The 14636-nt window shown below is 39.1% G+C and overlaps 1 protein-coding gene across 1 annotated transcript in view; it reads right to left on the bottom strand.

Moving 5' to 3' along the window:
* Positions 1–8334: 8334 nt before the first annotated feature.
* tet3 (tet methylcytosine dioxygenase 3) overlaps positions 8335–14636 on the bottom strand; it is a 46556-nt gene continuing 40254 nt past the window's right edge. The window contains 1 exon segment of the mRNA XM_047380799.1: positions 8335–14536. Coding sequence (XP_047236755.1) covers positions 12612–14536 — 1925 coding nt within the window. The 3' untranslated portion in view covers positions 8335–12611.

Genomic DNA, 14636 nt, shown 5'->3' with positions numbered 1-14636 from the left:
CAATGATTTCAATACAGAAAAATCAATATAAATTCTATCTAGTGTTTTGGCAGGATGGAGCAGTGACCGCTGACAAAACATATTATGTTCAGGTCAGTAAGTGGAATTTAGATTCTGCTGCAGTTCTTTCCTCCTGGACTGTTCTCTCACTGTTCAAGGTTAAGTCATATCCATTTAAGTTTAGGAGATACAAAAGGTTTTAGAGGTAATGCTGTGAAAGCAGGGAGCTGGGAGGAGCCCCCAGGTGCACTGACAGTTTAAAGTCAGTTTAAAGTTTTATTTGGGTTTTAGAGTTGTTTTCTGTCTTTCTCTCACATCAACTGCATTCATTTAGTATGTAGACTGAATAGAGAGCAATTTCTTGTGTAGCTTTAAACAATAAAACATGATTACATTTAAATGGAAATTTATTTTTTGCATTTGTAGTAGATCACATTTCCAGCAGGGAAAGAAGAATGTTTGTGTATGTACTATTACTAATAAAAGATAATTTCTGGTACAATTTCTGGTGTCAGCATGTGTGCAAAGTTTCAAGTCAGTTACATAAAAAAACTGATCCCAAAGCATAGTTTTTGCTAAGGATCCTGATGAGCCTTAACACACTGGATCGGAATTACACGATACTGCCTAAAGTTTTCACTCATCTTCCTTTAGAGACATATGAACTTCAATAACATTCTATTCTTAATCCATAGGTTTAAAATGATGTCAGTCCACTCTTTGTAGCTACAACAGTTTCAACTCTTCTGGTGAGGCTTAATATAAGGTTCGGAAATGTTTTTATAAGAAATTCAAACCTTTCTTTTTGGAGAGTATTTCCAAGGTCAGACACTGACGCTGGATGAGAAGGCCCAACTCTGCTCTGATTAATTCCAAAGGTGTTCTTTCAGGTTGAGGTCAGGACTACCTGCAGCCCACTTAACTTCTTTCACACCAAACTTGCTCATCCATGTCTATGGGGCTTTCTTTACGCAATGGTGCACAGAAGGGTTTTAACAGAACACTTATATGCACCAAAAATATCCGTTACAGCTCTGTTGGTTTGGCATGCATATAATACAGAGTTCTTTTGTACCTGAACAGATGCATGTTTATGCGTAGAACTGAGGGGGCAATGCAACATTCTGTAGCGTATATGTAGAAGAATTGTATGATTACCTATGTTTGTTTATCCCTATATATTCTTAGAAAATGCCTGTTAGTTGTTAGTGGTTCATGTAATAGAAAGGTCTGGAACATTAACCTGTTGTCAATTCCTAACTTTGTCCATAGTTTATAAGCTAGGCCACTTTTCTCCCCATATTAGCTCAGAGTTTTCCAGAGTTAAATCCAGAGTTTTCTGAGGAAAACTCTGGATTTATACATTTCACTGTTGTTTTAGTTAATTAAACAATGCAGGCAAACTTTTAGCAAGCTGCTCTGCTAAAACAAAATATGCATGTTCCGAATCGACACGTCAAGAGAAGCAGCAGCTGTCTGTCAGCTAGATGCTGGAAATCAGAAGGTTATCACAATCCTATGATGTGTGGCTTTGTGTATGTGTAGGTTACATGGTGGGGGGTTCTGGTAATGGGTATAAAAGACTGAGTAGTAGCTGTCCTTCAGAGAGACTGAGACACCCTCAGTGCAGGAAGGAGCGCTACTGCAGCTCCTTCATCCCCACCGCTGTCACACTGTTCAATTCTACTGTATAATAACTCGTGCAATATTCCCTGTATTTGTAGATTCCTAGAATCATTGTCACTTTAGCACAATCACCTCCACTTTTTATGTTTTACTGTACATAAGTTATTTTATTTTTATTTTATTCTATTATTACTACTTGTTTTTTTGCACATCTACCTTGTTCTTCTTTGATTCCATATTTTTTTCATAAGTATCTGCACCCTACTTGTGTGTTACCAAGAGCTACTGTATAAAAAGTTAATTTATCCATTGTGAGATTGATTTGAGGAAGCCAGGAGAGAACCCACACATGCAAACTCCATGCAGAAAGGCCCCAGGCAAACCCAGTACCTACTGTTGTAAAACCTGAAGGTTGTGTCTGTTCCTGTCCTTTTGCAAAAGAAAATAAATGTTTGCTCTTCCACTATCTAACTGGCTGTTTCGCTGATTATTTAAATATTCTATTTCCATCATAGCATCTTTAAAAAGTGACACCAAAAGCAAACTGAGAAGGCATCAGCTATCACTAAACTCTATTTAGGTACATTAAAGTTTCTCATGCAGCTACAGTGGAGAACAAATCCAACCAAATCTCTGGTCAGTTCTTTACTGTACTTTCCATTTTTTTGAGTTTTAGAACATAATAAAATCTAATAATTTTCAGAAGTTTATAAAAGATTCTTTGTGTACTGCTGACAGAGGAACAACATCATGTATTTTTATTTATTTTTCCTGACTGAAGTGTACTTAAATCGAACTGAACCGTGACTAAAACCCAAATATGTACCAGACCATAATTTTTGTGCCAAGACAATATTCTGTAGATCAATGAGATAAAAGACACATAATTGGTCTAACCATAAATTCTGCTCTCTACCAGAAAGTCCTGAAGGATAATGTCCAGCCATCAGTTTTTAGCCCTAACCTCAGGCTAACCTGGGTTATGCAGCAGGAAAATGATCCAAAGCACAGCAGCAAACCACCGCTAAATATGTCAGATAAAAAGGGAGATGCTGTGGCATAATCTTAAACAAGCCGGTCACATTCACAAACCCTCTGTTTAACTGTGAAGTCAATTTACATTGATGTAAATAAATAATGTCCTTATTTGAGAACAGATATGGGAGCCCTGAAAGGCAAGTGAGAAAAAACGAATCTTGATTACAATATTTCTAAGTTTTGGGGTTTTTTTCTGTTCTGACCTGTTTGTCCTTGAAATACTTTGCTCTGCCACTAGAGGCGCAGGAAAAAAACCACCCCTGCCTTCACTAACATCTGTGTTGTTCAAATGGATGGTTTCCAAGAACCATTGTCCCATTTTCTAAATGAGATTGTTGTAAAGTAAAATAAAATACAGTAAAAGCACACAAATAGTGTGTTTGTTGGCCATGCTATGTTGTTATCATACCAAGCTTGTATATTCATGTGCGATATAGCATTAACCACAGTATTTATTGGGCAATTGGACAATTGCCCACCATGACTGCTCTTTCTTGGGACCAAGACTGTACCTTGCAAATGGCCTTAAAACCTGTTGTCACCACATGCTTATCATAACTTGTCACAATCGATTTAAAAGGTGTATGATAAATCACCAGACAAAAATTAAAATACAAACCCTTTAATGATTTATGGATGTATTTATTTGTTTATGGATTTATATTTTGGTGACAAAAACTCCTTGGGAAAAATTAACAGTTTTTTTCACAAGTGCAAACAAACTCTTGGTTTATTTTCTAAGTCTAAGTCTAAGTCTCAAGCCTGTAAAGGCAAGTGAAAAAAATAATATTTCTGTGGCCTTATCTTCTGTCTTTTTTTTTTTTGTCCCAAGCCTGGAAAGGCAATTCAACCTGAAAGGACTCAAAATAAGAAACACAAAGATTAGAGTTTATTGATAAAAGAAAAAGAAGAAAAAAAGAGACAAGATCCAAATTTAACCTTCCATTTATTTCTACTGAACTATTCAAATATAAGATACCAACAAATACACATACAGTGGCTTGTAATAGTATTCATACCACGTGAATTTTTCCACATATTGTCACATTACAACCACGAGCATAAATATATTTTATTGGAATTTTATGTGAAAGACCAACACAAAGTGGTATACAATTGTGAAGTGGAATTAAAATTATACATGATTTCAATTTCACCTTCCAGCAGGACAACAACCCTAAACATAAAGCCAGGGCTACAATGGAATGATTTAAAACAAAACATATTCACGTGTTAGAATGGCCCAGTCAAAGTCCAGACCTAAACCTAATTGGGAATCTGTCGCAAGACCTGAAAACTGCTGTTACCAAACGCTCTCCATCTAATCTGACTGAGCTTGAGCTGTTTTGCAAAGAATAATGGGCAAAAATGTCAGTCACTAGATGTGCAAAGTTGGTAGAAACATACCCTAAAAGACTTGCAGCTGTAGTTGCAGCAAAAGGTGGTTCAATAAAGTATTGACTCAGGGGGGCTGAATACTTTTGCAAAATGCCCTTTTCAGTTTTTTATTTGTAAAAAAAAGAAATTATAATTTTTGTTGACTGACCCTAACCCTAACACTGAGGTTGTATAAGGTTGTCAGTTTCCAGTCTAGGAAATAATATTTCTCTTAATATTATTTTACTAAACGTGATAACTAATTAAACACCACTAAAGATCATTTACCCAGAAAGGTTGTTGGTCCTCATTCAAAATAATATTTCCTTAAATATTATTTTAACATTTCCTTAATATTTCCTCAAATATTATTGTACTAGACAAAGCCAGCTAACTAAACACCACTGTGAGTTAGTCATCCTGATCATTCTTTAAAATATTATTTTATTAAAATAATTTGTTTTCTAAAATTGCAGTGTGAATTGGTCACTTGAAGGTACCAGTTATTGCCTAAGTTAGTTCCAAGACTAACTTAACCTCATTTCCAAACTCCTCAATATAATCCTTGCTTCTCAGACATAAATGTTGCATGATAATATTGCGTCACTCTTTTGGTCATGGTTTTCAATCATCTTTGATTCACTCAGTCTACATTTATTCACAGGACAACCCTTAACAGACGGAAATATTATTTGATAAAATATTAAAGTATTAATATAAAAAATTAAATAATATATTCATAATCACAACATACCCGAACTAATCCAAGCTATTTTCATCTGTTTAATGCTGAAAGGGGAGTGAAAGGCCCAGAACACTGCAACTCAAACCTGACCCAAAGTCCTTGATTTATCTGTATTTCAAAGCTCTTAAAAAGCTAAAAAGACATATTTCGAACTTGTGCACTGTTGTGCTCCAACCATGGATAAAGACATAAATAAAACAGGGACTGAACTATACACAGACAAAGATGCTCTGCAGCTTTAAGTACAAGCATTAGCTTACTCATACTCCAGCCAATGAAGGGCAAGGCACTGCTGGAACCCCGGTGATGTCATGCAGGCACAAACAAACACTGTTTCCACCTTCCACCTTAATTATAGTCCTTAATTAGTTAGAAAACTAATTAACTATAAAACTAATCTGACCTCGTTTCCATATTCCTACCTTGTTCTTAAAAATACTATTGCTTGGTCTTAAACATACTGTAAATATCCACATTGAAAAGTCATATCATTGCATCAGTTTTATGTGTTCCCTTGTTCCTTTTCTGTTCATAGTTCATTAGTTTTCTTTTCTCCTTCATTTTGCTTGATAATTTTAGTTCAATTGTTTCTAGCCTAGTAAAGAGTTTGTTAATTGAAATATCTTGTCAGTGCTCAAATCCCTCTTACATCTATTGTCCTAATACCACCACCATATTAGGCTGGTATTCTCAGGACAATACTTGACAGACCAAATGCTTATTAAATTGAATATTAAGTAATATTCGGTGGGTGGGAGTGGTGGCGTAGTGGGCGGGTAGTGGTGGCCTAGTGGTTAGAGCAGGGTGTCTGCGTCCTGGAAAGGCCACAAGTACCCTGGTTTGAACACCACAAACTGCCATCTGGGTCCCTGAGCAAAACCCTTATCCCCAGAATGCTCCCTGGCCGCTGCATAGTGGCAGCCCACTGTTCCCTAAGGGATGGGTTAAATGCAGAGGACACATTTGGTGGAATGTAACATTCCAATGACAAATACAGGTTGCTGTTATTATATAAGCATCCTGATTGCACAACAACACATATTACATTGCTCGCTTCCTTGAGTCTGTCTCGGTCTGATAATGGATTTATAAGTAAAGTTTATTTGATCCTTGTATGTACAGAAGAGGAGGGAGGCCCATACAGAGAGAAGGCCTTGAGCGTAGTCAAAAGTGTGTTCATTTTTGAAAAAATTTGTTTATTTGCATAAAAGTAAACAAAAGCAAAGGGCATGAACCTCCTCCTTCCAGTTTCATCTCCACTCTTTTTTTTTTTTCCCACTGTCAGTTTAGTAATGGGTCAGCACCTTAGCTGCAGCCTCTGAACTCATTTTCCTAATTTAATTAGGCCCGAGCAGCTTAGTGCTGCAAAGGTCTATTGTAATTGTAGTGTTCATTTTTGTTTTTCTCTGGCAAAAAAAAAGAAGCCCAATTATGAAGGCCTGAACATATACGAAAACTCACCGAATTTTGCACACACATCCGTCCTGGTGAAAATGTACGTATGAATGAAAATGGTTCAACAGCGCCCATTTACCTTACATCATCGTAGAGGTATGAAATTCAGTACTCTTGTAAACACTCCCCAAGCCGAACCTAAAAGTGTTTTGCACCCATGTTCTACAACAAACAGGAAGTTGTCCATCTTGGACTGAATGTTGACTCCATTTTTGAAGTTTATAGCCTCCTCCAAGAGATTTTGATTGATTGGCTTGAAATTTGGTCAGTTTGCTCAGAAGGGATGGGGGATTAAAATTTTAAAAACTAAATTCTTATAGCTCCTACAAGGAAAGTTGCTGAGTAACGATACCTTCTATGATTGATCCACATCTAGCCCGAACAATATTTAATGGTCAAATCCTGACATCACTGAAACTACAACCCTGAGAACAGTCCAATGTCACGCCATGGCCTTACGTGTGGCTCTAATTTTCACATTTCTCACCCGATCAGCACCAAATTCAATATGATTGATCTTACTCCTGCCCCCAACAGATATCCAGTGAAATAATTGGTGGGCTTGGCCTAATTCCTGCACAGCGCCCCCTGGCAGCACTCAAACATCCAACCCCAAGTCATGCTTTGACCGAGGATTATGTAATTTGGTACACACATGTAACTTCTCAGAATCTACAAAAAGTCTCTTGGGCCTATGGTCCAAACCTCACAAGAAGTCAAACATTTTGGATCAGACCAAAAATGACCGTCTGCATATGGTCGCCTACAAATCACACATGCATAGTCCAATTGACATCAAACTGAATATGGTTGATATTCGTCAACCCCCAAACAGCTCTATTGAATTACATTGGAATTTGGATCAACAGCGCCCCCTAGGACATTTAAAAAGATTTTTTAACCCACCTAGATTATTGGATCCACACCAAATTCTGTGTGCATCATCATAGATGAAGGCTGAACATGTCGCCATGATCAATTAATGACATCACTTTAGCCCCACCCACAGAAAACCAAAGGGCAGATTTCTTAGCTGATTATCCTCCCTTGACAGTCTCCAGAAATGTCAAACTTTCTCTAATAAAGCATAATAATTTTAGATGATATTTTCAAAGCAAGACAGGAAGTCTTCGTTAATCCTTTGCCACCAAACAGGAAGTTAGCGCAGCTTCCATCAAGAGGCTCAGATTTTGGCCAAATTTTCCACGTCTCACCGGGGCAGAACTCGGCATGACCGAAGATCATATAAAGCTACCTTTTTATGTCACCCTCCTTCTACGTAAAAGTACAGTTATTCCCTAAAATGTGCATTACTTGGTTAATTGATTAATTGATTGAACAACTGCTTGGTAGTTTAATTGGTCTATTATTTATTATTTTTTCCACGTTTTGATCACAATTTACATATCTATCATATACTTCTTTAATTTATTTTCTTGGACCTGTGGTTTGTCTACATACATACAAGGAATTGTTAAATAACTTTAACAAAACAGATTTTATATAGTTCTCTTTTCTGCATTAGTTTATTGAGACTTTGGAATTAATTATAATAATTTCTGCTTGATGCAGCTTGTGACTTTTTTTAAAATGAGATGCTTCAGCCAGTCCTTAGTGATGCATGTTATCATCATCCATTCATTATCACTTGCCACCACACCTTTCCTTCTTGTTTTTTTGTATCATTAAAATGTATTTGTTTAAATTTATATTGCATTTATGTGTTTCTTTTTTTCTTGAGTAAAGATCAGTAGACTCAAGCTAATATTTATTTAAGACGCCTCTAATCCCTAGTTGATCTTTGGCACATATGTCTTTCTAATTGACTTTACAGTTTATAAATTTTGTGTTGTATTTACATTTGCATTTTTTTTGTTAGATTGTCTTGATGCCTCATTTGTTTGCAATAAAACAAAATCCACCCTGTGATTTTTCATCAGTGTGCAGGCACAAATCAGTAAAATGATGCATGTTTGCCCCCAGTTGGAGCTAAACAGTTAGCTCCACAGTGCTAACCTGCATATTACTATGATGCTACAATTAAAACAGGAATCAATTCCAGCTTGAACAAGAAATTAAGTACATAACACCCGTTTCACTTTAATATTTTTATTTATCGCGCAACATAAAACAATATGGTGGGGTTTTTAACCACATACACTATGTATTCACATGATACACCATACAGCTACAAAGAGAGAGAGAGACTGAACAAAAACACTTCTTTTTTACATACTGCATCATTGACATAAAATAAAGAACCAAGAACAATCCTACAAATCAAGAAGGAATGTAGCTGCCACTTGTGTAAGTTAATTTTTATCTTTCATCTGGGCCAGGATTCAAGTCTCTGTTCCTAATTTAGAGTCATCAGTAAATTAGGTATAATTTTCCAACATTGGGCCATAGATAAGTAGATGCATTTTTATCTATATTTGTGTGGTTCAGAACAACAAACTATACTATAAGGTTAGGAAGTAAAAGATGGGCATGAGGAAAAGGAAGTGTATGACAAAGGAGTAAAAGAGGGAGGCAGTACACAATTCTGGGATTGTTCAAATACCTTAGCATTCATCTAAAATTTACATTTACAACATCCTTGAAAGATGATTCTAATAGCCTTTGGTACTCACTCTACCAAATATAAACCCCAAATAACAGTCCTCATATATTCTGATTCTACTTCTCATCCTAGATGTACTGGCTTAAAGTATATTTATGGAATGAATATTAATAAAGGATTTAACCAGCTGTCCGAGAGCCCCTCCAGGCCTGTAGAAAGAGATGTAAATGTGTAGCGTTGTAACAAAATACTTTTTCATAAAGTAAGCACCAGGTGCAGCTTCCTGAACTTTAAAACTGCTTGAATTAAAAATACAGTTTTATTGACATTCGAGGAGCTCAAAAAACATTTGTGGTATTCATTTTGCATTTTGTCCTATGTTTTTCTGTTTTTACACAGTGAATATTAAGATGTTAACATCATAGCACCATCTGTCTGACCTGCCCCCCCTTCCCCACATCTCATAAAATCCCCACGTCATGAGAACCTCCAACAGAAAGTGAGACACTTACAAAGTTTGATGAAAAATGTTGGACAGAACATCCTTAGCACCATTAAGAGTATAATGTGAATTCTGTAATAAGGTTAAATGGTAAAACAGGTCCTGCTGTTGCACCAGTTGAACTCCGGTCAGCATCATGCTAATTCTGCTGTGTACATCCTTAATTAAATAAAAGCAACACAAGAAAAGTTAATTAGAGACATGTATACACAAGCAGGGAAGCAGCCCTTAGCCTGATGATCTAACTCAAGAGGGGATAATTAGCGGGCTTTCACTTACCTCATTAAAACACCATCTTCTGATTTAACACATTGCTGCCATTGATTTTCACATCCCTATGCTCGATATGAAGATAAATGTGGACTTTCACTTGCCAGTTTTGCAAATTTTATTCATATGAAATGTGGTCATAGAACTTGCAATCCAGGGGTTTCACTTAATTTGTATCCTTTTAGTGGAGTGACTGAGTGGGGTTGGGAAAGAGGGGTGGGGGAGGGCTCCACAGTGAGTAAGCTAACTGCCACATACCTGGGCTCAAGAATGATCTTTCTAAAAGCAACCACACTCTGTCATTTACAGGCTGACATGGGGTACAGTTCTTCTGAAAGCATCAGCAGTGTAACCAAGTGTTGTGAAGGGCTTTCTAAGAGTTAAACATACCCCCATGTCATTCATGGTTTATTTACTATCCTCACCAGTTAAATAATCTTACCTAAATAGTTTAATATTTACATTTTTTTATCTCTCTTGAGAAAATTAAAAACAAAAAAACAAAAACAAATAAGCTTCAAGTTGTCAATAATCGGCTCTTTTGTCTTTAAAATCAAGATTAAAAGTGCTTTTATAAATCTTTTCTTCTCTATTTACAATTTTTCTTAGCCATATAAAAAAGATGGAAAAGAAAATAACATCAAAGACAATCATCATCATCATCACAATGTAGTAATAAATAAGAGTAAAAAAAGCAAGTCAAAATGAGTGTAGAAATCTAGAGCACACAAAGGGACATGCAGGATTTTCTGCCCTCAGTAGCAAGATGTGATTGTGACCAGTGTCTCTATGGCATGAGGTAGAGAGCTGGAGCACTCTGGGGGAGGGAATCAGATTCTTTTATGGAGTTGTCACTTCTCATTTGTAACAAGCAAACTATGGGATTGTGTAGGAAGTAAAAAATAAGGGATTCAAAGTACTCTGAAAATGCTATCAAGTCTCTCATTGGTTTTGGGTATGAATGTGTTCTTTTGGACACACCTTCTCATACACTTACAGTACACTAACTGAGAGATTATTTGATTTGCATTTGGCGCCTACTTCCTGAAGCTACAGTAATGTTCTATGGTTCACCTTTACTTGTCAGTACTGTTGTCTCAGTGGAAAGTGCTGCTGATGTGTTACCAAGAGATGTCATGACTACTGACTGTGCTTTTTCTGCCGTAGATAGTGAACTCTGTTACTGTCTGCCAATATAAACACTAAAAACTCCTCAACAGGAACCAGGTCTTCAGCCCACTGACAAAGCTGTAACCCCAAAACAACCAATCTGATTGGCTCTCTGTGGAAACAAGGTGCCCACAGAAGGACATGCCTTGCTCTGCCCAAAGACAACAGCACCATACAGAGGAAGGACTGGGCCCTCTGCAGTATATCAAGTTTAAAAGGACAGCACCAAAGTGTGTGTAGGAGCACCATGAGCACTGCAGTCCCAACACTATTTCCTTCTGCTATAGCTCAGGATGAACTTTCCAGATGCATCTCCAGATTTGTTCTAAAAGGGACAATAATCAGCTTCAGCAGCTTTATTGAGTCTTATCTATAGCCACCAAAACAGGGTGTGATGGCCCCCTCTACTGGCCTTGGGTGGTTAGAGCTGCAAAACTAGGCTTCACTGGTTCCTGAATGGATTTCAAGTGCTTGTTGAATTGACAGTCACTGCTGCCCTCTAGAGTTTACTCTGGAAAGTTTTCATCCCTAATAAACAGATGTAGGAAGATAAAGAGCACCACCTGCTTGAAACCCATGTGGAAATTACAGATCTGGCTCGAACAGCATTTGCAAGATGTCTTATTTTGAGTTCTGTGAAGAAAAAAACATTATACCTCAGTATTGACAGCGGAGAATTATGTTAAGCATGGACCAATATTTAAGAGCAAAATAAAAATTGCCTTTGCACCACATATTTATCGCCCCAGGGTCTTTAAGACAATGAAAGCCTTCATTTTGGGGCCCCAGCTCAAATACCGTCAAATTGTCAAAATAATCATTCCCCCCCCTTGCAAACACTGCTCGAGACAGATTTGAGCACCAAAATACAGCATCAAGTGCCATGAAGAGAAGCTGATGGAAAACTGATCAGAACCAGAAGCTGAGCACCAGTTGAAAATTGGAGGAGTACACATAAACAGGAGGAGCACATCACCTAACTGCAGACAGACAGCCACAAAGTGAGTCAGTCAGCTTTCACCACGCTCACTTTACACCTAGCCATTTAATCTTCATGTAATAGTTTTATGATTGATTTGATTTATTAAGTTTATGCTATTCATGAAAATGTTTGATTAAGCATTAGAAGAAGAGAAAAAACTAACTTTATTCCTGATTTGAAACCTTAAACCTTTGGGCTCCAAAGATTATTCTTGGGATTATTCAGCAATATCATTTTCTTATTGATACGTTAACAAATCAAAATTTTTACATGCAACCATAATTGCAATTTCTCAAATGTTACTTTTCTGTCTGACTGGCCAGATTCTTGCTCCTCCTGTAAATAGAGTTGTAGATTGACAAGGGTAAAGAAAATCAAACAAAAAACAAAAAAATGGTTTAGTTTTTCCAAACATGGACAAAGCAATGGTCTGAGTGACTTAGACTGATTGATTTAAAAAAAGATAAAAACAACAACAAAAAACTATTTTCCATTAATGTAACATTAATGAAAACATCAATAATAAAAAACAAGTGTTCAGTATAATAATACATGTAATAACAACATTGACAGTAACAATAGCAATCATAATAGCAATAATTAGAATCATTAAAATTGTATGAACAAGAAAAAGCAATGGAGTTCCTCTCCAGAAATTAGAGAGGAAGAGCACCACAGGCAGTGTGTCTGCAGTCCAAACCACTGCCTGACATGAGGTAAAAACAATAAAAACATCCCCTCCTCCTTATAGACGTTTGGAGGGTGGGGGGTGGAGAGATGCCAGACTGTGAAACAGCAAAGAGACATTTCTCCTGCTCATTACCCTCTCTACCTGTCCATTGCACCACTCTGGTGCTTTCAGTCTTTCTGCGTCTGTCTGACCTCAGACAAAGTGGGTGTAGGGCCCAGTAACACGAGTGAAGGCATATGGAGACACAGTAACCATAGAGGTGGTATAGAATGTGGGAGATATCCGTGTCACTAGGCCATCTTTCTTTTCTTTAGACTGTCCAGGTCCTGGACTGGTGCCTGCCATCATAGTCCCCCACTTGCGTTTCTTCCCGAGTGTCTTGATGTCTTCCTGGGAGAGGCCAAGGAGAGCTGCTTCCTGCTGCCTCTGCAGTGCTCGCTCTGCCAGCAGCTTCATTTTGGCCTCCCATAGAGCCAGGCCATGCATTGGCTGATTGAGGTTCTTGTGCTGGTAGAAGACCAGGGAGATGCGAGTGGGATGAGAACGATCAGGCTTCTTAAGAGGAGTGGTAGCGTGTAGTTCCCGACGGGCACATTCAATCAGGACGGAGCCATGGGCTGGAGCTACTGCTACACCGCCAATTGTGGGATCCAAGAAGTTGTGTTCACTGTCAGACCACACCTCATCCTCTTCTTCTTGATGCTTGAAACTTTCAACGTCACTCTCAGCTCGGCAGGGGCCATAGTGGACCTGATCAGACTGCTGCAGCGCATCAGGAAACAGTCGACCCTCGGGTGCAGGGGAAGGGGTGCTGCCTGCATATGAACCTCCACAAGACTTCCAGGCCTTTTCTTGGAGTCCAAGGGGAGTGGAACACCGATTCTCCCCAGTCTTGGACCAAATCTTGTCGGGATAGCCTCCTGCAGGATTGCTGTGCTTCAAACCAGGGCTATAAGCAGCAGGTCCGATGCCCCAGGGATTTGGCTGGGGGCTAGAAGTAGGACTAGCCCAGTGCCTAGGGGTGACTTGTCCTAGGGTTACTGGGCCTGGTGTGGCTGGGCCTGGGGTAACTGGACCTGGAGTGGTTGGACCTGGAGTGCCTGGTCTTAGAGTCCCTAAGCCTGGGGTACTTGGGCCTGGGGTTCCATGGCCAGGGGTGGGTGGACCTGGAATGCCAGTGACTGGGGTGCCTGGACCTTGGGTCCCAGGCTTTGGAGTTACTGAGCCTGAGTGAGAGGTAACAGATTGTGGAGTACCCGAGGCAGGAGCACCATGGCATATAGAGCCTCGGTACAAGTTACCCTGGAGCCCTGTGCCAAAGTGAGGGGATGGAGGTGGAGATGCAGGTACCTGGAGTGTTGGATTGGTGGGAGCTATTGGGGGGTTTGAGCTCGGGAGGGATATCCACTGCTGAGCATAGGGAGAGGACTGGCGCTGCTGGGCATGCTGGTGAAACTGCTGCTTGTCTGGGTTTAAAGAAGAAACATCAGGACTTTGTCTACGATTTAGATGGCCATCCCAGTTGTTTGAAACAATGCTTCCATTAATCTTATACCCAGGCCACTGTGCAGGCTGGGGGGTGCTTCTTGATGTGTTAGCACAAGCCTGGCTTGGCAATGCACCTTCATACACTGGCACATCCATGGGCTCTTGTTTGATGAGTGGAGTGCCTCTGTTAGATGGCTCAGAGGAGACAGATGAAGGACGGGACAGGTTATAATTTGCAGGCTGGGTGTAGGCGCTGTTGTTTGATTGGTTGTTTTGCTCTGGGTGGCTGTTGGAGGGCTGAAGCAATTGTTCCTGGGGACTCTGAGTGTCAGACTTCCTGACTACCTGGACAGGTTTACTTCGACCTTCATAGGTCCTCAGCTTACGAGGGAAAAGAACACTGGGGTAGTTGTAGTAGCCATAGGGCATTGCAGGCAGGCTGGGGTGGTAGCCATTTACTGTGTCTGCAGCAGAGGGCTGGCCTGCTGGGGAATGGGCTCCTCTTGCATAGTAGACAGGATTTTGATAGATGTTATTGAAAGGATCTGTTGCCTGCACGGGGTATCCATCTATTGATCCGTTAAGGGGCTCCATCTTGATGTTTGGCTTCATCTCCTGTTTAATCATTTCTGAAACACAGATTACAAATAAATGCAACTTTTTCCACACCAGGGTACACATCAAATCATTTAATGTCTCTTTCACTCTACATTTATGTATCAAACTAAT

Source organism: Girardinichthys multiradiatus, chromosome 12, assembly GCF_021462225.1.
Source record: "Girardinichthys multiradiatus isolate DD_20200921_A chromosome 12, DD_fGirMul_XY1, whole genome shotgun sequence".
Taxonomy (NCBI): domain Eukaryota; kingdom Metazoa; phylum Chordata; class Actinopteri; order Cyprinodontiformes; family Goodeidae; genus Girardinichthys; species Girardinichthys multiradiatus.
This window is presented reverse-complemented; position numbering and strand designations above follow the sequence as displayed.